The sequence below is a fragment of the Schistosoma haematobium genome, chromosome 6 (genome assembly GCF_000699445.3).
Source record: "Schistosoma haematobium chromosome 6, whole genome shotgun sequence".
Lineage (NCBI taxonomy): Eukaryota > Metazoa > Platyhelminthes > Trematoda > Strigeidida > Schistosomatidae > Schistosoma > Schistosoma haematobium.
Window position 1 is genome coordinate 7,157,842 of NC_067201.1, and position 23,968 is coordinate 7,181,809.

The window sequence follows — 23,968 nt, forward strand, 5'->3', positions numbered from 1 at the left end:
TAAGGTATTATCGAGGCAATTTGCACAGGATGACCATTTGTCAACAAGAGATTGCTCAATTGCAATCTTAATTAACAATGGGAAGATACAAGTAAACAATACCAAATCAAATTTGTCATTATTTAGTTTGTTTATTGTTATAATTTCCATTGAATTTTAAAATGACGAAATTATAATATTTATTGATTAGTTTGAACACACTAATTATGTCCACTTTATGTCCTGTGGTTGTCGGTATTCCATATAATCCTTAAACTTCGTATACAGTTCGTCTTGATAACCGTCATTAGATAACGCCCCAACGGTATATTAATCAGAAGGCGAATACAAAGTGTTGATTACGTTTATTATGGGACCACACACAGATATCCAAAATTACAGGTGCGTTGAACAAGCATGAAAGAGTTGTGCCGAAATGCAAGCGAGTGAGTCAGCGAATATGAGTACGAGTAAGCGAGTACAATTCAGCGAGAGAGAGCAATGAACATGAATAACATGGATATATATATATATATATATATATATATATATATATATATATATATATAGTGAAACGAATGAATCATCGAATCAATTTAGCGGTTAGTAGTAAGGCTAGCAGCGTGAATAAATACGTAGGCAGTAAGCAATGCTCAAGCATACATGTTCATACATTCACAACAATAATAAAGATACAATGATATAAATAGGTTGTTGTTGTACAGATAACTCAGTTCGATAATAAGTTAACAAAATGACTTTACCGAATTAAATGTGAACAAACTCAATTGCACGTGAGTTGCTATAGTCCATTATATAATATACAATCCTTTTGTTCTTATATATCCATGTGAACTTTCAAGGCTTCTTCAAATTTGTAAGCCACTTTCTTTTCTCACGAACATCCATTTACTTCAAGAATTTTCTTTTTTTTTTTTTGGAAATTTAATTTAATAAACCAATTACATATGATGACCATATGTACATATATGCTGTTTTAGTGGCCTTGTATCTGACTCTAGGTCGATTGTATGCATGATTGTTATTGAAATATACATATCGTTAATCCTTGTGGCCTGGAGATCTGAATTAATTTGGATCGTATGTTGATTGATATTGAAATATACATATCGTCAATCCTTGTATATCATCATTGACTTAACTCATGTTAGTATATAACGGAAATAAATAAGTCAAATACGAGAATGAGTTTCGAATACGTGTATTTCATACAATTATTGATCCATACAAATAATAGAAGTAAAGAATCAAAGTGACGCGCGATGGAGAAGGCGTGTTAGCCAACTGTGAAACGATATGACGATTGAACAGGATAAGAAGTGCACACATATACGCTTACATAAAAACAGTAAAGGCTGATAAGCGAATAATTAGTTTATAAATAAGTATCACATATAATGGTTGATATGCCATACATACATAGTTGTCATTATTTTTCTAAATACTGAACATTTATTTTGTCATAGTATAGAATTCTACAATAGACCATATCTAGGACTCTATCGCAGGAGGTCGATACCAGGAGCCCACCACTGTTGGGTGTTAGTTAACTTATCACCAACGGTTACGCAATACTGAGGATTAATATAACCTAGGAATAGTAATCATTGGATATCTAAGGGTTAAGTACTATCAAATTCAATTATCTGCGCAAACCACCTTTAACAATAATCAGAAGAGTATTCTAGATGAGATTACAGAAGAGATGTTTATTGAAAAATTTAAAACACAAACGATGTCATACTGAAAGAAATATTTCAGTATTATCTGTAGAAATTACCTAAAAGTGAATATTTTTTATTGGAACTTATACATTTCCCTAGTTTATTTCATTATATTTTAGTTATATTGTTTTACTACTGAATAGTTTGTAAGTACAATAAATGGTTCTGAAGAAATATATTATTGTCGTAATTCTAATGATATAAGTGATTATCCATCAAGATATGATCAGACCGGATTTAAAGATTTAGTATTTAAGAGTAATGTTATTCCCTGGTTTCAGCTTGAGAAAAAGATATTTCGATATTTTTACAATTTATATTTTATTATCAGAAAGGGGATTTTGTAGATATTACTTACTTACTTTACTTACTTACGCCTGTTACTCCCAATGGAGCATAGGCCGCCGACCAGCATTCTCCAACCCACTCTGTCCTGGGCCTTCTTTTCTAGTTCCATCCAATTCTTGTTCATTTTTCTCATGTCTATCTCCATTTCTCGGCGTAATGTGTTCTTTGGTCTTCCTCTTCTCCTTTGGCCTTGAGGATTCCATGTGAGGGCTTGTCTTGTGACGCAGTTCGGTGCTTTCCTCAATGTGTGTCCTATCCACTTCCAGAGCTTCTTCCTGATTTCTTTCTCCGCTAGGATCTGGTTTGTTCTCTCCCACAGTACGTTGTTGCTAATAGTGTCCGGCCAACGGATCCGAAGTATTTTGCGTAGACAACTGTTAATAAACACCTGTATTTTCTGGATGATGGCTTTCGTAGTTCTCCAGGTTTCTGCCCCATACAGTAGAACTGTCTTGACATTTGTATTGAAAATCCTGACCTTGGTGTTGGTTGACAGTTGCTTTGAATTCCAGATGTTCCTCAGTTGTAAATATGCTGCTCTTGCTTTGCTTGTAGATATTATAGTAATTTAATAGTTGAGTTCATGAGTCAATTAAACCTAGATCACTATGGAAAACCTGGTAACACTGGACGACCGTTTCGTCGTAGTGTGTCACTGATGAGCAGTGAGTATCCATGATCCTGCATACCTAACTCAAACCCAGGACCTTCGGTCTCGTGCGTGAATGTTTATTATCTAGATCACTGAGCCGGCATCCAACAGTGTTATTGTCTAACTTCAACCAATACACGATATTGCGCAATCATCTACCATTGTCTTCGGTGAGTTACTATGTCACAACAGAACTGTTTACTGCACTGGTCATATTTTAACTTATATTACTGGCCATAATAATAAATGTTGGTAAATATATGTAGAAAGTATTAATTTAAAGTTGATTATACCTTCTTATACATAGTTCTCGAAATGACTTAATAAAAGAATGGTAAATATTTAGTTATTGTGAATTAGAAAATAATTCGTTATTTTAGCAATCATCATTGCTCATAATCACAACTGATTTATCACTGACTGGTGATCAGTCAGTTGTAAATACATCTCAATCCTACAGGAGGTCAGCTGAGTGACACGGGATCGAATTTGTCAGGGAGCATCAGTCCCCTTAAGATTTCAGATGTACTTTGCTGACGAATCTCAGGTAGCACGAAACCTTGTTCGAAGGTTTCCTGTTGACTTCTTCTAACCACCATCTTGTCTGCTCATAATCACTGATCGATACTCGAAATAGTTAAGGATGAATGTATTCTCTAAGGTTAATAGGATAAAATATTAAATGTTCCACATATGCTTTCAACAGATACTCATAAAATAGACAAATTGATTGATAGAATACAGTTAAAATTAAAAGATTAAAAATAAATATTTTTGATCACTTCTAAGTTATATGTATTTAATTTATTTCAACACAAAACATTGGTACAAAGAAGCACCAAAGAGGAGATATGCGCCACATAAATCATTTGATTTGTGTGAGGGATGAAATACTGCTCACGTGCCCAAACCCAATCAGGTGGTTTTCTTAAGGGGGCACACACGGAGCCTTCGATCTAAATGTCTGATCCACAAGGCAGTGGAGTAACGTCAGAAGATGCATTTCCATAGTAGCTGGTGACCAACATTATGTTCATACGCCATTTGTTCCTTCAGGATTCTTGTTTTATTCTGTCGTCGCAATTGGAATATCTGGTCGTCGCTGACTGCTGTGACGGAAAAACGCTGATCACTTATACTCGGAATGAGGGACCTCGGCAATTCCCATGATGTGAAATTAAGAACACAAGACTGGTATAAGTGAAGATTTATTAGCCCCAAACACTATGACAACGACGAATCGAATCTAGTCTAAAATACACTGGTTTATATATTGATTCTACACTCATTTTGATTAATAATTAAGAATAGATCACATACTCAGTTATAACAAATCACTTACTGAGCATAGTTCTTGTCAACTGAATACAAGAATATCGTATATTATACAGAAGAAAATATCATACTGGGAAAACAAATCAAATACTACACTGAATGATCCTCATGTTGAATCAAAACGGATGTTGAATGTTGAACAAAACTCATCATGAGTAATTCAATCGAAAATTGACTTTTCTTTCCATCATAACATAATTATACAATAAAAATATACGTTTAGTATTGGTCCATAAAAGGATCCCAAAGTTACCATTCATTATGTTTATCGGGTCCTAACAATTCTAGAGCCAGCCTATGTGCACCATTGTTTTGGAATTAGGGTTTTCCAACTTTTCTAAGTGGACTCTCCATATCCACCAAGTCGATTAAAGCACCAAACATTTGCATTTCGTCCTCTCAATTTCGTAAACAACATCCGTGATACAAGAATGCAGTGAGTAGGACTTCCCTGTCCGTGGTTATATGCATGTGGTCATGTGAGGGCATTTCAAAAGAGATAGAGATAGAGAGAGCGAGAGAGCTGACTCTCCTCACTCTCAAACATTTAGGATTCTGTGATTCTCTTAACTGGTAAATGATTTAAAAGTTGCATTGTTACTAATGAATGTTTGCATTAACTTGTTACAAATCGATTCAACATAGACCTTTTTTTTATTATAAATCAAATAGATGCTTAAAGAAATACATAAATTAAATCACCTATGAAATGAATCTACAAAAGTCAATTAGTTGTTTCCATTAAACAAATATAAAGAGTTATGTACAAACCCACACATTATGAATTATTTATTCAAGGTATCAATGACAAAAAAAGGAAACAATACATGATCAATATGAGCATATATATATGCATAATGGAGTTGATTTGCATTATCATTTTCACCTGGTTATTATTCGTTTTAAATCGAAAGTGTTGACCTTCATTCAAGGTTATTGTAATTAACCAATCCAATCATAGTATCAAATCAATGAAATTACCATTATCTGGATCATTAGTTACAATCACTTCTAATAAGTCAGATTTTAGAAAAAAGTAAACATCATCTTCTATTTTGATAATTAATTTTTTAATAGTTGAGATCATGAGTCAAGCTAGACTCATAATGCAAGACCTTGATGTAGTAGATATCGGTTTCATCCTATTGTGGAACTTCTCCTTTGCAATGTTCATTCATGATCCCATCTTGAAAGATTCGAACTGAGAATTTATCAGTCTAGTACATGAGCGCTTAATCACTAGATTATTGATTCATGATTTCAATTATTGAAATTACTACATTCTCCACCAAACCCTTACTTTGAATAATTTTCTTTCTGGTTAGCGTTTTTTTTATAGCGAGTTAGTTTTCTACAGGATAGGGTCGCTAACCCGATGCCCAACCCTCCTCCTTTATCCGGGCTTTGGACCGGCAGTAGTCCCTCAGAGGGACTCCAGGCGGAATTAAACCCTTACTGATACTAAGTTTTTTTTTCCATTTTCATACAGAGAAAAATCTCGTCAAGTAAATACAATGTTAGCAATAAAATTTTTTATTTATAATCCAGAATGTTCTATTCCAATTACTTATCGTTTACAATGGTCATTATTTAAAAATATGGATTGGAATAAATTAATGAAAAAATTACATGAAATAACACATAAACAATATTCTGGTTTTACATTAACATGGAATGGTAAGTATCATTATATATTATGATAGTTGAATATGTATTATAGTTTTGTGTTGATATTACAATATGATTGTATATGATTATTATAGTTGAATTTATGGGTTGATTAAAGTTAGACCAACATAAAAAACTCGGAAGCACTGGATGACTGTCTCGTCGTAGTATGGAACTGGTGAGTAATGTGCATTTATGATTCTGCTTACGGGATTTGAACCCTAGGTGTTTGCTCACGAGAATGATATGTCTTGGGTTTGAACCTCGCAAGCAGGATCGTCGATGTGCACTGCTGAAGAGTTCTATATTAGGATGAAAGGGCCGTCCAGTTCATTCAGGTTTTGTGGCTGCAGATTAGATGGCAGCGAATTATCGATAGGACCAAAGATGCGCTAAACACGTAAGAAGGGCCTAGAGTTCTGATTGGTCCTGATTCCCTGTCTAGCCTAGCCAGTTAAGTCCAGAACACAGGTCTCAGCCTCTGATATATGAATCATTATATTTCAAACATACTGAGTTTATATACTAATCAAACCGACCACAACGTACCAATAAAATATGAAACAACATTTGTACAAGAATTAGCCAGATGTGGTGTGAATGAGGAAGGTAGCGATTAATAGACAGGGAACAGTTCATGAATGGTAAATCGTATAATAATAGTTCATAGGTCAAAATAAAGCTCACAACAAGAGGGACATGAATATGAACAGTTTAGTGACATAGCAATTATACGATAGAAATATACGTATAGTACTCGTTCATAAATGGGTCCTAAAAGTTACCATCGATTATGCTTATCGGGACATAACAATATATTATATTTTCCTAGTATTTTATAATAAGCAAGTACAAAAAAGACCTACAATATTGATCAAATGACTGAAATCGGTAGTGGTTTCTAAGATTAAATATGACTGATCATTGTTTGTATCTGGGTTCTTTAAATGAATACTTAAATAATGTTTGTATGTACAAGTTGATTATATTTTACAAAGAGACAAGCAGTTTAATTTACGTCCCCGATTTCATCGTCTTTGGGATTGGTCAGTTGATTGTACATAAATCCCATTGTTAATGAGATTGTAAGTTTAATTGTTATTTTAAATTTATTGTCATTAACGGATTTATTTATTTATTTATTCAACCACATAAATATTGATAGAAGGAGGCACCAAATAGATATGCGCCACATAAATCATTTGATTTGTGTGAGAGCTAGGATACTACCCGGGTGACCAAACTGAAAAGGGTGGTTTTTTTAAGGGGGCTCACACGGAGCGTTTGATCTAAAGGTCTAATCCACAATGCAGTGGAATAACGTCAAGAGATTTAGTCCCATGGTAGTCGGTGACCAACGATTGGTTCATACACCATTTGTTTCTTCAGGATTCTGGAGCCAGTCCATGTACAGCATTGATTTGGAATCAGTGTTTTCCAACTCCCTAGATGGATCCTCTGTATCCACCAACTCGATTAAAGTACCGGACACTCGCTTTTGGTCCTCTCAGTCTCACAAACAACACCCGTGGTGCAAGAATGCAGTGAGTAGGACTTCCCTGTCCATGGTTATATGCTCGTGGATATGTGAGACAATTTCAAGATGGAGGGCAGAGTGCCCGCTTTGCCGGCCGTACCAGGCCATTTGAAAGCATCATTAACGGATACTTTATCATGATATATTAATATAATTGGTTATGTATTATAAATTTGTCTACGATGACCGATTTTTAACAACAAATAACATAACTGATTCTAATCAGAAAGGTATTTTGTGAAGAGCTTTTTTTTGGTAATTTAGTAGTTGAATTCATTCGCTGGGTTTGAACTCTTGGCATTCGTGCACGAGATCGTTCGAACCCCACGAGCAGGATCATGGATGCATCTCACTGAGGAGTCCCATACTAAGACGAAACGGCCGTCCAGTGCTTCCAGATTTTCAATAGTGGTCTAAAATCAATCACATTTTTTTCACAATCTAATCTTTTGACAGACAAATGTTCATACAAAATGGATTACATAATACTTTTTGTTCACTTTTTCTTTAGATGGATTTCATAATTGTATTATAACAGATGTAAAAGATATTTTAAGAGCTTTAGAATATATGCAAACTAAACAATTACATCATGATGATTGTTTACATATAAAAGTAAATAGTTTACCAAAATCACTTCCAAATGAAAATGTATTTACTATTAGTAATTCATCTAAAGTATTCAATCAAGTTTATCCACCTACATATACTGAAGCAATTGGTTCACAAACGAATTCATTACCGAAAACAAATCGAACAGAGAATAAAATTATTATTATACGTTCTAATCAACCGGCTAGAAATCAATAGAATACAGTTAATTCATATTCTTGTACTTTTATCAAGTTAAGGACGTGAGATCTCCACAACTCACTTGAAAAAGGATCTAATTTTGTAATTTCATGTTGAAAATTTGAATTTCTTTGTTTTTGCGCCAATAGTACTCTTTTCACCTTCGTGTCGTATTTCCCACTTGGGAGAATCTTAAATGCTATTGGGCCGTTGTGTCTTTTAGTATGTTATTTTGTGACGCTTCCCAAGGACGGTTTTGTGCTGCATATATATATACGTTTTGATTTATGTCTGTTGTTATCGCTCATGTTTTTGGCTTTTTGTGAAATATACTTCCTCGTTCGAACTTCGAATTCTCTCTCTAGTAAGTAGGGGGGCTGGTATGCAATAGAATCACTAGTTTATTGGTCTTTATTCACAAGATTTTGTTTCCGTTTACAGACCCAGCAGAAAGCTACTGAAAAATAGAAAGCATTGAATATTTGTTTCATCCAAATGTGAGATTTCATAGTGAAGCAAATCTACAATTTAAAAGATCATAGAATTCAAAGATTTCAGAATTTGTGGTAAGCTCCAAGACTTTGAACCATTGAAGAGAAATCCAATAAATTACATTATAAGAAATTCAATATATGCTGTCAACTTTGTCACATTTGATCAATGGAAACTGGTAACAATTTTGGAATACTAATGATAAGAAGATTTGTCTAAGATGTGTTTTTTAAGAAGTATATATCTGTTAGAGAGAATCAATAGACATAGTTGAAAAAAAGTTATTAGTCATATCAATATCTAAAGTGTTAGTGTTATAACTCTCAGTTTTACTTCGTCTAATGTTATAACGGTTGGGTTTCTAAGTTTACACGAATGCACGAATGGGATGTTAATTTACCTTAGACTAATATCTACAGTAGATTCCCTTCTAGTGTCTGTTCTACAGGACTTCAACACAACTCAGATCAAGAACATGTGTGGGCGAGGATGATAATGTTTGGTTGTCTGCTTAGTCAGACATGTAGATTGTCTGATAAGTGTCAGATGAGTTATATATTCCCCTATCCTTATAATTATTATTACTTATTATTAATTGTTCATTGTTGTTGGATTGTGTCGGACTTTTGGTATGGAAATATATTACGACGTGGTCAGGCTAATCATATCAGTTAGTTGTATTATTTTTGACTGTTACTGAATGTTTGAAAAATTCCCGTATTGTAATTTAGAACAACATAGATATAAGTGAATAATATTGTTTTCGATTAGATCGTCATCAGACTTTAATATACAGTAATATTTATATGCATACCAATCAAGGTAGTTTATAAGTCAATGATAACAATGAAAACGATTACATAATAAGTGAAAAGTACAAATTGGTAGTGTGATAACAAGTACACTAGTTTTTGATAAGAATAATAAAGGCTTAAATCATTGTTACATAATCGGAAATAGGTCAATGATTTACAGTATGTTGAATATCAAGAAGATTTAAAGGATAAGGGGGTGGAATATGCTTTACTCACCTACTAAGTTTCTTAGATTTTGAGTGCACATATAATGTAAAACAAGAAATACACAATCAGTACTTTCTATCTTCCATACTTGAGATCATGATTCAATCGAAGCTAGATCGCCGTTGAAAGCATGGAAGCACTGGACGGCCATTTCGTCCTATTGTGGGACTCGTCAGCGGTGTGCTTTCACGTTCTCGTTCCGCGAGATTCGAACCCAGGACCTATCAGTATCGCGCGCGAGCACAAATCTCGCGAAGGGGGTGGTGGGTTCGCACTGCCGAGGAGTTCCACACAAGGACGAAACGGAATAATATTGTCCGACCGGCCATTTTTTTAAAAAAAAATTTTCCAACCCCAAATTACAATATTTTTCATCCCGTGTTTCGTCCAATGAAATGGCTAGTTCCAAAAATTAGATTTAATTGGTTAGTTATGTCTTGAAAATTGTTATAAATTATCAGTACTTGTCGACGAAGCACAATCTCAATCGTCATTATGGAGCAGAGTAACGTGCCGAGTACAAGCGCTGGTGTTTCTCACGTAACGGAAATGGAGGAAGTCTTTTTGACTACCTTGTTTCTGGTTGCGTTTCCATCGGTTGAAGCGTTAAAGACCACTATCACAAATTTTGAAAGATCGACTTACAGTCATTATGTGAGAGAGTCGCATATTGGCAGAGATCAAAAATCGTACATTAAATTTGTGTGTTGGCGAAATGGGCGTATAAGATCTCGCGGTTCGCCACAACGTATTGGACGGAGGAGGTAATTTGGTAAATTGTTTTATAATTTTTTTAACGAAGGGCTTCTATGAACACCCAATGTCCGGCCTTTATGTTTTGTAAGATTATAGACGGCTATTGGACTGTTGTACGTGGGAATGTACATCACAATCACGAGTGCAATTCCCTGAGGTACCAAGGTAATTCATGGGTGCGCAGGTTAACGGATGGGGAGTTTGAAACTGTGAGACCGCTGCTGATTTCCGGTACCGCTGCATTCCACATAAAGAATTTTGCTTGCCAATCTTATGGGAAATGTCTGACCGACCAAGATGTCTGTAATATGCGGTACAAAGTGTTCTCACACGCGAACCTTCCTGGTACGGAATTTGCCAATTCATAATGTACACTATAGGTGATTACGAGGAACTGTTGATTTGGATGAAACGCTCAGTAACGATGAGGAGGAAGTAATTTCTATTAACTCCGAAGAGTTAACTGAACGGGACATCGAAAATGAAGAAGAGCATGACGAGAATCGACTCTGCGACATCTGTAATCTTGCGCAGCCTCCGTGTGAAACCGGTGATGCGGTTGGTTGGGTTTTCTGTAGATGTGAAGCAATGTTTCATACCTTCTGTGCCTACGACCCATCGCCGAACGTACGAGCAGTGCACTGTCCTATCTGTGGCGCCATTACAAACTAATAGTGATGACGTTCGACCGCGAGAACGAGTAAAGGCCCTTTTCAGGGCCACCCACAATTTGATTTCCATTATTTTTTATCTACTACTTTTCCGCCGCAAAGGTCAAGTGATTAAGCACTTATTAATGTCTCATGAATTTAGATATCCCTTAGAGATTAATAGTGGAAAAGCGATTATCGTTCATGTATTCGTAAACTTGTTTCTAACGTTTATTAGATATAAAGGTTAAGAAAACTTAGACAAGATTTTGTCATCTAATGAAGACTAATCTAGTAATTTTATATTGAAAATAATGTGATTAGCGTTCATGTTTTAGTAACACATTTGTAAACTATCTAATAAAAGTACATTTTGAGTACATTTTAATAGGAATATTTTAAATGAGTGAAAATCGTAATTTTGTCGTTAGGTCAATAAACTTATGATGACATTTATTAGTGAATGTAATAAGATAATTACAAAGATGAATGTGATTAAAGCTCATAGAGAAGTAAACGAAATTGAGAAAATTAACTTATTTAGGAATAAAATAATGACATTTGAAAACAAGTTGAAACCATCATCATTGAAATGATGATGGTGATAAAAGGTCATATAGTAAGTGTAAAAAGAAATAAGAATATTATCCGTTTCATAGATACACAAAACAAGAACTTCATATTCTTGTTTTATATTAAAATTTCCTGAAACCAGAACTATGCGTACGTAAGAAGTACGTCTGATCGTAAACTAAGCCTCCATAGTTATTCATAACTACTGATTATATCACCGTATTCATTTGCACACCTCATCAACTATTTATGACTGGTACAATCTCGTTGTACCAGTTAAATATTCCCTTAAAATATTCAAAAATCAAAAATAATTTAGGAAACAATCGTTTTCCTTAACTTCATCATCACACTATACAGTTATTAGTCCATAATTTTATTATTTTATAAAGTCCAAAAATAAGGCATGACATTTATGAATTTGACAATGTAATGTGTTAACAATGGTTAACGTTTACATCTGTAACGATATATATATTTACAAATTAAAAAGGTCATTCACTAAAGGTCGGGATGATTTGCAGTAAAGTGTTCAGTCACAATAAGTGACTAAGCATTATAGGAAAATTGAAAATGCAAAAATTTTGTGTCAATGAAATACATAGTACAAGAATTGAATCTTGTCAATTGACATAATAATAATAATAATAATAATAATAATAATAATAATAATAATAATAATAAGGAAAATAAATAATACTAATAGCATTGTAAATGTTCATTGATACAGTTGACCTTACTCATATTTATACGTTTAAAGTCGATAGATATTTGCTGAGTCAGTCAGACGACGTAGGCTTGTTCATTTACACTTCATGAAACTGATATTTCAAATGCTTGTCAAAAATGGTTACATTCATAATGTCTAGATAATTCAGGTTTCATATTACGGCGGTTAACAATATTCACACATGACTGATTAAACAAACTAGTTTTTATTACGACCAAAAATTAATTTTAAAATACAGAACTACAAATAATTTACAAGTGAACACAATAAACCGTTTCAATGGACTTTTACAAATTAACCACATTTAAATCTAACGTTGTCTAATTCTCATTATGAATGAACATTTACAAAATAATCCTTTACTAAATATTAAGTGTCTTTTTCGGAAAATTTATTACTACTTTCATATACTGTCAAAGTCAGTTCATTAAATGATCGTCTACGGTTGGTTCACCTGAATTATACATATTGCAACCAGTAATTTATCATGATGATTTATTGATATGTTGATTTCTTTTTCCCATTAACACACCGTGTGTTACAAAAAAGCCTATGCACACACTTTGGTGATAATTTGTTTATTAATTTGGTATTAAATATTTGACTACCGACCTCATTCAGTAATCACTATTATCAAATATTCAAACCGGTTTACAGATGCTTTTTCCCAAAAACTTTCTTTTACTGAGATACATATGATTATTCCTGTTCCGATAACTAACGACTTCAATTCAAGGTATACTTGATCGGAAAACAAAAATTGATCCCAATACACATTCACTAACAGTAGGATTGCATGGTAATGCAATTAAGTTGGTGTCTTTTTCTTCAAAAGTCTAAATTTTTTTCAAGACTAAGATTACACAAAAAAAATTATTCATTATCATTAAATTTCAAATGTAAAAAATGAAAATTCTGGTATCCAATCACAGCTCCAGATGTGATTTCGATTTCAACTAATCAGATTACAAAGATGAACAGTTTACGACCAATCACAAAATTATTAAAGGTAACAAAATGTTTGTTCATTATCACTTGAGCACACACTTGCAAAACAAGTCCACCAATCAACGATACCTAAATTTTTCATTCACACCCCACAATTTTTTTAAAAGGGGTGGTAAGGAATCATATAGGCCGGTCACTTAATGTCAACCGACGAAACGGCCGTCCAGTGCCTTCAGGTCTCTAATAGTGGTCTGGCTTCAATTGACTCATGATCCCAACTATTGAACTTACTGTTTGGTTTAAGATTTCTTTAAATATCCATCATATTCTACAATGTTTCATTCCTTTTTCTTTAATCAGCATGCGTATATTTTCCATTCAATGTTCAGTATCAATTTACTGTTGTGATATAGTTTATCCCTAATTTGTACTATGATATATATTTGTTTATTTTGAAATTACTTTTATGTAAATATTTGTATACAAATTATTAATTGAGCTAAATTGGTAGCTATATGTGTACACATTACATATTGATGAAACATTTTTGTTTGTTTTTGTTACTAAGCCAAAATTTTTAAAAAAAACTATACAATCCTATTTAAATGTTTCTAAATACAATTACATTTTGATCAAATGTTTAATAGAATGAAAATGTCATTTTCAACAGTTCGTGTGCTGTTACGGTTATGAGGGCTGATGTCACTTCCCGGCTGCCCACACCATGGAAGGGTATTTCTTGAGGAATCTGAAAAAGAAGTTTGACTAGTGTTAGTCTTAACGACCTAGGAGCGTTACCGCAGAGCCCAAGGGACAACTGCTTGATGCCGGTCGCGCACGGCCTATTTGTGGGAGCTTTTAACGTGTTAGCTTCTTTCTTCAAAGAGACGAAAATCCGTGAGGTAAGGTGAGGTGTGACATTTTTAGGGTCTACCCTTTCTAACCCCTTATGAGTTGGTCTTATGTAGAATAATAGATGTCAATTCCTGAGACCTTCTTTATGACATCAAAATAGACATGTAGTATATTTTGGTATACGAGGGCTCTACTGTTTATGGCAATTTATGTTATAACAGAACAAACATTAATCTGGAACTGATGTTTCGAGTTATTATTAATTATAGTTGTGTTTTATAATCACTAGGCAACTGGATTACTATGTATATATAATCCATTTATCACTTAGGATTAAACCACTAACTTAGGTTACGACATTCATTATCCCTAAGCCATCGTAAAACAATGGCTTTTATATTTAATCTTTGTACAGAATGAAGTGACATTGGGAACATCTGACAACTTCTTTATCTGTACGAAGGTATTTTTCTTCAAGTATCCTGTTTATAATAAATTAGATAGACTAATGGTTATGGATGTTGGTTCTCCTTCAAAGTCGGTCTGGTAGGTAGATTATACGTAACAGCTAAATGGTTGTAGTGTCGGTTGTTATGTTAAGCCCATATACCCTATTCTAGCTTTCGGACAGCCCATTCTATTCATTCTACTTCAGTCACATTCTGACCTTGTTATTTATTCGCTTATCAGTCTTGACTGTTTTTATATGAGCGCGTAGATGTGTGTGCATTTCTTATCCCATTATTCATCACATGTCTGTAACTTACTTTTGTGTAACTATAAATATTGCTTAACGCTTGGTTAAACGGGAGTTGGCCTACCAGCCATCTCCACTTTGCGTCCTTTCTCTTCTCTCTATTCCATTCGCTTGATATACAAAATATATGTACTCAAAATTCAATTCTCGTTACTTGACTTATTTAATTCCGTTATTGACTAACGCGATTTGAGTCGATGATTATATACGGGGATAGGCGATAATAAACATTCATACGATCTTTTTGGAGTCAAATCCACGGGCCACTAAAGTGGAGAGCCCTTTCGACAACATCGTCCGATCTTAATGACGACAAAATAAAGGGCCCCACATGGTCAGTGACTTTTAACCATGATTTATTGCATGTTACTGGTCATAAAATGCTATAGTTCAATTGTTGAACTGACAATTACATAAGAACTATTTCATTGCAAAATATTTGAAAATAATTATACTACTTATAAATATTTAAGTAGGTCATTTCAATAAAGAATTGTCACTTCATATAAAGATGAATTCAATTGAAATTCATCTAATAACATATTCATTCTATTCATCATATGATCTGACAAGAAAACATGATCTGACCTTTATTATAATCAAATCATTTGAATGTCCCTTTCAGATAAACTGAATTTAATAAAGAAGAAGAAGCCATGTGATTATTATTACTATCATCATTGAATATTTGTCTATTTGAAATGAATACTTCAAACGTTCATCAATATTATAGTTTGATTGAAGCTTTCAATGTACAATGTTCATTGACATTAAACTATCACATGTGAATAGCTCCAATTGGTTTTGTGGATAATTTTTATTTTATTTATTTATCAAGGGAAGATTTCTATAAATGAAAAAACAAACAATTTTTGTTTGCTTGTCAGAAGGGGTTTTTGTGGATATTATTAGTAATTTTAATAGTTGAGATCATTAGGCAATTCAAACTAGATCACCATGGAAAACATGAAAGTTTTGATGTTAGGATCCGACAAACATAATGAATGGTAACTTTGGGATCTTTTTATGGACCAATACTATGAGTATATTTTTATCGTATAATTGTTAAATAACTAAACTATTCGTATTCATATCGCTCTTATCATAAGCTTCATTTTGACCTATGAACTATTATTATAGGATCTACCATTTTTGAATTATACCCAGTCTGTTAATCACTACTTCACAAATTCACGGCCACTTTGGCTAAATCTTGTACAAATTCTGGTTCCTATTTTATTGGTACGTTGTAGTCTGTTTGATTGGTATATAAACTCAGTATGTTCGAAATATAATGATTCATATCACAGAGGCTCGGATTGTTGTTCTGGACTTAACTGGCTGGGCTAGACAGGGAAGCAGGACCAATCAGAACTCTAGACTGCCTGTACTTGTTTTGCGCGTCATTGGTCCGATCGATAATTCGCTGCCCTATAATCGGCGGTCATAAGTTATAACAACTAGATAGTCGTTTCATTCTATTGTGGGACTCCTCAATCAGTTTATTTGTAAAGGTTTTGTAAAGATACAGGAAAACAACTTGAACTCATTGATGTTTATTGTTTATTGAAAAGAGATTTTCGTAGTGATATCTTACTGTTATATGTTGAGTGATTACTCATAGATTAATTGTTGGATCAATTAAATTAACAGTCAACTTGAAGAAAAAGGTCATCAAGACTTTCTAGATCATACAATGTGAACGAGAATCCAACAACAACAACAACAAAAATTGTTATTATTTAGAGACTAGTAGAAATGATAGAGGTATTATGAGTTTATGTCCGGCTAGTTATCATGTGATTTATCCAACAATCAAAGTACGACTTATACAATCTTAGCACTGTGCCATAACCAATGACGTTCGACAGGTATGAGCAACATAGCGTCCTTATTGATCCTATGTCCTCCTAGCACGTTCACTTGAGTCCAGAACATCAAATACCAGCTTCCACTATGCGAATCGAATCGAATCATTTATTTCAGACATACTGGGTTTATATATCAAACAAACAGACCTCAACGCACCATAAAATGGGAAATAACATTTGTATACAATGAAGCCAAAAAGTGGTTGTGAACATGGGAGGCAGTAGTTAATAAACTGAACATCGCTTAAGAACAGTAAATTGTACAATAATAAATTATAGGTCAAAATAAAGCTTATAATAAGAGGAATATAAATATACATAATCTAATTATTGAATAGTTACATCATAAGAATGTATAGATAATATTAGTCAATTAGTATGTCTCAGAAGTTACTCGTGATTTATTTTTCGCTCGGATATAACAGAATACTGGCTTCACAATTGATTGATCACTGGGTGGTGATCAGTGTCATGCTTGTCTACTCCTTATTAGTGCAGATCGAATGCTATCGATTATGTTACAATGTGGCCACCAGTCTAGGTGACTCGACACTGCGGGCACTATGTATTGAGATTTAGATGGTGGTTGGAGGTAGTCAACAGGAATCCCTGGACCCGGCTCGGATAGCTCAGTGGTAACGTCTCTGACTGTGAAGCTGGGTGATACGAGGTCAAATCGGCCAGGGAGCACCAGTCCCCTCAAGATTACAGGTACACCTTACTGACGAGTGCCAAGTAGCACGAAACCCGGGTCCAGGGTTTCCTGTTGACTACCTCCAACCACCATCTAAATCAGAATACTGGTTTGGATTACATGCATGTCTTAAGGAGAGTAAAAACAAAGATTTCCTATTCAGCTGCTTATAAGAGGTGTTGTTTAAAATTTAATGATCATAACATGGGATAGAAATACACAAATAACCCATATTGGATATTGTTTTGATAACTTATGTAGCTGCTTTCGGAGGTAGACGTAAATGTATGTACACAGTTGGATATAACATAGAAACAGCAGCTATCGACATCTCAATAAGTTACTGAACATATTATTTTAAAGAAGATTAGTAGTTCAGCTTCAGAGTAGGTTTAACCTTCTAAGAATTGTTCTCAAAACACACAATTTAAAACTTCAGATAGATAAACATCAATTACTTACTGACTATAGCTACATTCAACTTATTGTCATTAGTTTTGCCCATATTTATCAATAAATGCTTATGAATAGCGATTTTCTATTTGTGATCTTTTCAATGTCAATCAATTATCCTTATAGTTTCTTAATGGTACATTATCTTTGCTGTTTTATGAAATGGTACTTTGATGAATTCATTTTTGTATTTGATTGAAAAACTAATTTGCGATTTCTGGTATTCTATTACAAAGCCAAATGTTGAATTGTACCGTCTACTCATCAATGTCAAGAAAGTGGAACCTGTTTATTTTCCTGTTTCTTGATATGCTGTAGGTTATCATGAATCTAGTTAAAAATTCATAACAGATAGTTTGAATTCTGTTTACTGTTACACACACACACAATGAACGTCTCATCGACATACTTTGAACAGTTTATCATTTTATCAGTTACTTGTTCAAGCTTCATTTTTTCATAATGATCATTTGAAATACCATTAGTATGAAGATTTGTGAAGATTGTAGTAAAAGGAAGGGTTGTAAATGATTCTTTGAAGTTAATCACACTTTCATATCGAATGATCTGATGGTATAAACTCCGCGATTTATTTTTCGTCTCATTTTTACAATTCAGTATTTCCAGTGAACTCGAATATATTACTCAAGTCTGTTTTTTTCTTTTTAATTGAACTTTACTTACTTATTTACACTTATTATTCGTCTTCGACGAGCATAGGCCGTCCACCAACATTCTTCATCTAACTCTGTTCTGAGCAATCGTTTCCAGTTTTTACCAGTGGCAATTTATCCTTTTTGAAGTCTGCCACTGATTACCTACTTAGTGTGTTGTTTGTCATTCTTTTTCTCCATTTCCCTTCAGGATACCAAGTTAGCGTTTGCCTCGTGATTTCCTCCTGTAGCTCTTCTAGGATTACTGCCGGTCACATATCCAAGTAAAGTAGAAGGGTTGGGATGATGTCAGCAACTCAATTTCGAAGGAAACAATCTTGCTAAAAAGATCATTAACCAGAATAAACAATTTTTAATTGAACACTCGCATTCAAATTCATTAAAAAAAATTCAACACTTTACTAAAACTTAATCTATAGCTGATGATCAAATCTACTGAATATTACAACGAATATTATGTGTCATTCATAATTGATGTATAGATAGATTATTTAATGCATAGTATTTATTAGTAGTTGAGATCATGAGTCAATGGAAGCTAGACCACCATAGAAAACCTGGAAGCACTGGATAGCCGTTTTATTGTATTGTGGGATTCCTCAGCAGTACTCGTCCACTATCACGACTCGCGGGATTCCAACCCAAGACCTATCAGTCTTGCACGCGAACGCTTAACCACTAGACCATTGAGCCGGTCGGCATGCAACAGTGTTAATGTCTAACTACAATTAATACACGAAATTGAGCGACACCTCCACCATAGTGTTCAGTGAGTTACTGCTAGGTTACAAGTTCACTTAATCTGCGAACGGAAAAAAAGACTTGTGAACAAAGATCAATAAACTAGCGATTTTATTGCATCCCAGCCCCCTCCCGTCTTACTAGAGAGAGAAGTTGAAATCCGAACGAGAAAGTATGTTCCACAAAAAGCTAGAAGCCTAAGTGATAACAACAGACATAAATCAAAACGTATATATATATACAGCACAAAACCTTCCTGGGGAAGCGTTACAAAATAGCATACTCAAGGACACGACGGACCAATAGCATTTAAGATTCTCCCAAGTGAGAAATGCAACATAAAGGTGAAAAGAATGCTTTTGGCGCGAAAATAAATAAATTCAAAGTTTCAGCATAAAATTACAAAATTAGATCCTTTTTGAAGTGAGTTGTGAGGATCTAACATCTTCAACAGTTACTATCTCACAACAGATCCGATTGAACTCTATGGGTCACTGCTTTTTCACTAGAACTCCAGGTAATACCTGTTGAAGCTAGTCAATAGTGAGCATACATACTGAATAATGTCTAACTTTAATTAATCCATGAAATTGAGCAAAACATTCTAATACTAATATATATGTATATATTATTCATTTATATTAAGTAATTTCACGAATATTTTAATCACATGTTTCATATATTTCATAAACATAAGAAAACACAAAAAAAATGTTAACCCCTTAACCATTACTATCGTAATGTTGTTATATTAATGAATGGACCAATCAAAGCAATGTGTTTCCTTCATGTTCATTTTAATATATAAATAAGATGTGAATAAGTTGATTAGTTTATCATTAGAATAATTTGCATAAATTGAATCGATATTAGAATTACATCACATTAAAGTACCTTTTTTTTCTTTCTTATTCTTGTTCTTCTTGATCTTCTTCTACATTAGTTGCCAGGTCCATTTCTTAAAACAAAATTACCACTGAAAAAACACACCTTTTAATGTCTAATTCAAGGAAACCAATATTATCTGTGAAATTTTTTATACAAGATCCTATTAATCATGATCATATAGTTTATCGATGGATGACACCTATATCAGTACGTCATTTAGATTGGGATAAAGTCATTGAAAAATTACATTGTGTAACTTCTAAAAAATATTCAGGATTTGAAATGACATGGTATGGTAAGTATTATCTATGTATATATATTTTGGGTAATTTCAATGTATAATATTTTGATTGAGATCATGAACCGATTGATATTAGACCACCATTAAAAACCTGGAAGCACTGGATGACCGTTTTGTCCTATTGTGGGACTCCTCAACAGTGCGCATCTACGATCCCGCTTTCAGGATTCGAATCCAAGGCCTTCAGTCTCACACGCGAACGCTTAACCTACTGGAACATCAAACGGTTCATGATTTCAATCAAAATCTTAATAATCTCTACAACCTCTAAACTGACAATTCAATGTATAAGTTGGATTGAATGATGTTTTCTAATTATTATTACTATTACTATTATTATTATTAGTATAATCTTTTGTAACCATTCGTTTAATGTGTAAGGTAGATACTTGTCTTTACCCGACACAGATTGAACTCCACTGGTTACGATGTCTCATTAGAATTCCAGGAAATCCATCTTGAAGTCAGCCACTAGTGAAAACATGATGATGATGTTGATGATTAGAATGGGGGTTTTTGTTAAGATTGTTGTAAACGTAATAGTTGAATTCATGAGTCGAATTAAGCTTGACAAATTTAAACTATTATAAATTTAAAAATTAGATGAAATTCTGGAAACCTTTCGATAATAACCATTGAATAAGATATCCATGATAAGCATCTTATACTATGTTGGTTCTACTTGGAGAAGAACACTTTAGCATAGGATCTGGCATAAACTTGTATTGATCCAAATAAGTCGATCTTAAAGCAAAGATGAAAAATACAAAGTTCGATAGAAGAAAATATGATATTTATTGTAGTAGAATAGTAAACATAAGAAATGACAGTTAGTATAAAACATTGAGGTCTAGCTGTAACCATACTTTATTCGTCTTTTTCAAGCCATTTCATCTAAAATTTCCAAATATGATAATCTAATGGATTTCAGACAAGATGGCTCCTCTTACGGATATTACATAGATCGTTTAAGTTGTATTTTGTAAACCTTTATGATCACAGGGTTCAGGATAATGTATATTTTATATCAAAGCCGTTATATGAATGACATAGTAAAATAATATGTGGATAGAAATGTTACTATTTCTTAAGCACAAAACTTAGATTCAGATGATCAAGTATAATTAATCACAGATGGGTTTTGTGGATATTATAATAAATTCAATGGTTAAGATCATGAGTCAATTGAAGCTAGACCGCCATGGAAAACCTGGAAGCACTGAAGGTTCTGGGTTCGAATCTCGCAGGGGGCGAGGTCGTGGGTGTGCACTGCTGAGGAGTCCCACAATAGGACGAAACGGTCAAATTTATTTCACTGGATTATACTCTTTGAATAACATCTTCAAACCCCAATCTTTCCGATTACTGCTTATACTCTTACCGCCTCTACCACTACGGGATTTGAATCGACAACTGCATCTCTGTGCTAATATGCTGTGGCAACTCGAACTGATGTACGTACGTACGAAGTTCTACATTGTTACTGACTGATTGACTGACGAAACGGCCGTCCAGTGTTTCCAGGTTTTCCATGATGGTCTAGTTTCAACTGACTCATGATCTTAACCATTGAAATTATTATAATTAATCAGTTAAAGGATGATGAATTTGATTGAATCTCAATTATATAATTCTGTTGAGATCAGCTAAGAATTTATAAATGTTTATAGTCAGTTTCATTGATGGCAGCTAATGTCTTTAGCATTTGTGAATAACAGATGGTATTGTATATTTACAAATAGTTACTGTTTAGTACCGTTTGTATTTTTCACTTATTTCTATTTCATTCTGTTTATAAGAAAACTAATTGAAGACTAAAATTTTCTTTATATATTCAGATGGCTTTCATCATTGTGTATTGACTAATACAAAAGATTTACGTAAAGCAGTTGAATTAATGCAAAATCGTCGAACTGAAGATAATTGTGTAAGACTTCATGTTAGAGCAATACCAAAATTATTACGACCAGAATGTCGTTCACAGATTACTAATGATACAGAATTTTCAGGTCAGTATTTACCTAGTTATTTAGAAGCAATTGGTCTACAGCCTTTTATACACAGCGATTTCACTGATAATGAAAAACAATTCCTTAAACAAGATCCAATTATAAAAGATGAATATCGTTGGTAATGAAAGTAAAATAGATCTATATATGAAGATTCGAAACTCCTTTGAGAATATTCATATGAACGTAAACTGTAAACTATTTTGGAAGATCATTGAACAATAATCTTTCATATATACATATATATATTTTTCATGGTCCTTGTTTACATAATATATTACCCCCGGTAACTATAATAATCACTACATTCTGTATCACAGATATTGTTCAGTCAAAGAAATCAATCGTTCAATTACTTATAGATGAGTTACAATTTAGGTTTTACAAAAAACACAACACTTTTTTTTCATTTATCAAATCAATATAAATCACTCAACATTTATAGACATTGAAACCTTATGGCAAGTTACCAAGTGTTTTATTCTCTTCAAATATATAGTTATTTTTACTTCGATGTTGTTATAACTGGTAGCCTGTGTGCCCTGTTCATGTATAATGTAATGATAACGCCAAATAGAGAATAGTGATTTATCGACCGGATCAACGATGCATAAAACCTTTATGAGCAATCTAGAGTCTTTATTAGTCATTTTCTCAGCCTAGCCCTGTCTTTTAAGTCCAGAACACCAATCTCAGCTTCTGCAATATGAATCATTTATTTCAAACATACTAGGTTTATATACCAATCAAACAGACCATATCGCACAAATAAAATAGGAATCAACATTTGTACAAGATTTAGTCAAACGTGACTATGAATGTGAGAGATAGTAATTGATAGACCAGGCATAATTCAGGAATGGTAAATCGTACTGTTTATGGGTCAAAATGAAGCATATGATAAGAGGGACATGAATATGAATAGTTTAGTTATTTAACAATTATACGATAGAAATGTACGTATAGTATTGGTCGATAAATGGATCCCAACAGTTACCATTCATTATTTTCATCTGGATATAACAGTCGTTTATATGGTAAACTCCTTGGATGGTTCCACTTTTTGAACTATTCCAGTAATGCTTATTATTTCATTAGATGATGAGACTAGCAGACTTTATATATTTTTTTCGCTTGGTGTTGTTTTACTTGTATCTTCCCATTTTTATTTAGGACTGAAATGTATCAGTCTGTTGTTGGCATAGATGTATCCTGTGCGTAATGTCTTCATATTGTTTAAATTCACAAGCTTTTATTTCTTATTTGATAATCTACTTTGTTTGATGAATCAACTATAAATGAAGCAAATTTTATGAAGTTTTCCTTCTTCAAACTAGACAAACAATGAAAGTTCATTCGTAATTGATATTGCAATTTACAATACTTATTTCAATAGTTAGGTTATAACAGCAGCTTTACTACAGAGCATTTGATCCTTGAATCTAAAAACTAACCATTATATTGATACTGGAAAACATAATAAGTCGGTTATAGTATG

General features: G+C 33.4%; 2 protein-coding genes across 2 annotated transcripts; both read left to right on the plus strand.

Moving 5' to 3' along the window:
* The first annotated feature begins 4,955 nt into the window (after positions 1–4,955).
* Positions 4,956–8,735, plus strand: MS3_00008418 (uncharacterized protein). Its single transcript, XM_051216763.1, has 3 exons — positions 4,956–5,095; positions 5,549–5,736; positions 7,776–8,735. The coding sequence occupies exons 1-3, from the start codon at positions 5,031–5,033 to the stop codon at positions 8,072–8,074; spliced, it is 552 nt and encodes a 183-aa protein (XP_051065371.1). The 5' UTR covers positions 4,956–5,030; the 3' UTR covers positions 8,075–8,735.
* An 11,389-nt stretch (positions 8,736–20,124) lies between these two features.
* MS3_00008419 (uncharacterized protein) lies at positions 20,125–22,982 on the plus strand. The gene is made up of 3 exons (XM_051216764.1): positions 20,125–20,455; positions 22,300–22,470; positions 22,512–22,982. The coding sequence occupies exons 1-3, from the start codon at positions 20,269–20,271 to the stop codon at positions 22,535–22,537; spliced, it is 384 nt and encodes a 127-aa protein (XP_051065372.1). The 5' UTR covers positions 20,125–20,268; the 3' UTR covers positions 22,538–22,982.
* The last annotated feature ends 986 nt before the right edge of the window (positions 22,983–23,968 follow it).

What these genes read in the sequence shown, in the direction of transcription:
- MS3_00008418 (XM_051216763.1), top strand. Translation starts at nt 5,031, where the DNA reads ATGAAATTACCATTATCTGGATCATTAGTTACAATCACTTCTAATAAG. An exon ending in AAGTCAGATTTTAGAAAAAA is followed by an intron (nt 5,096 to 5,548) that starts GTAAACATCATC and finishes ATTTTCATACAG; the next exon opens with AGAAAAATCTCGTCAAGTAA. An exon ending in TTTTACATTAACATGGAATG is followed by an intron (nt 5,737 to 7,775) that starts GTAAGTATCATT and finishes CTTTTTCTTTAG; the next exon opens with ATGGATTTCATAATTGTATT.
- MS3_00008419 (XM_051216764.1), top strand. Translation starts at nt 20,269, where the DNA reads ATGTCTAATTCAAGGAAACCAATATTATCTGTGAAATTTTTTATACAA. An exon ending in ATTTGAAATGACATGGTATG is followed by an intron (nt 20,456 to 22,299) that starts GTAAGTATTATC and finishes TTATATATTCAG; the next exon opens with ATGGCTTTCATCATTGTGTA. An exon ending in TAATGATACAGAATTTTCAG is followed by an intron (nt 22,471 to 22,511) that starts GTCAGTATTTAC and finishes ATTGGTCTACAG; the next exon opens with CCTTTTATACACAGCGATTT.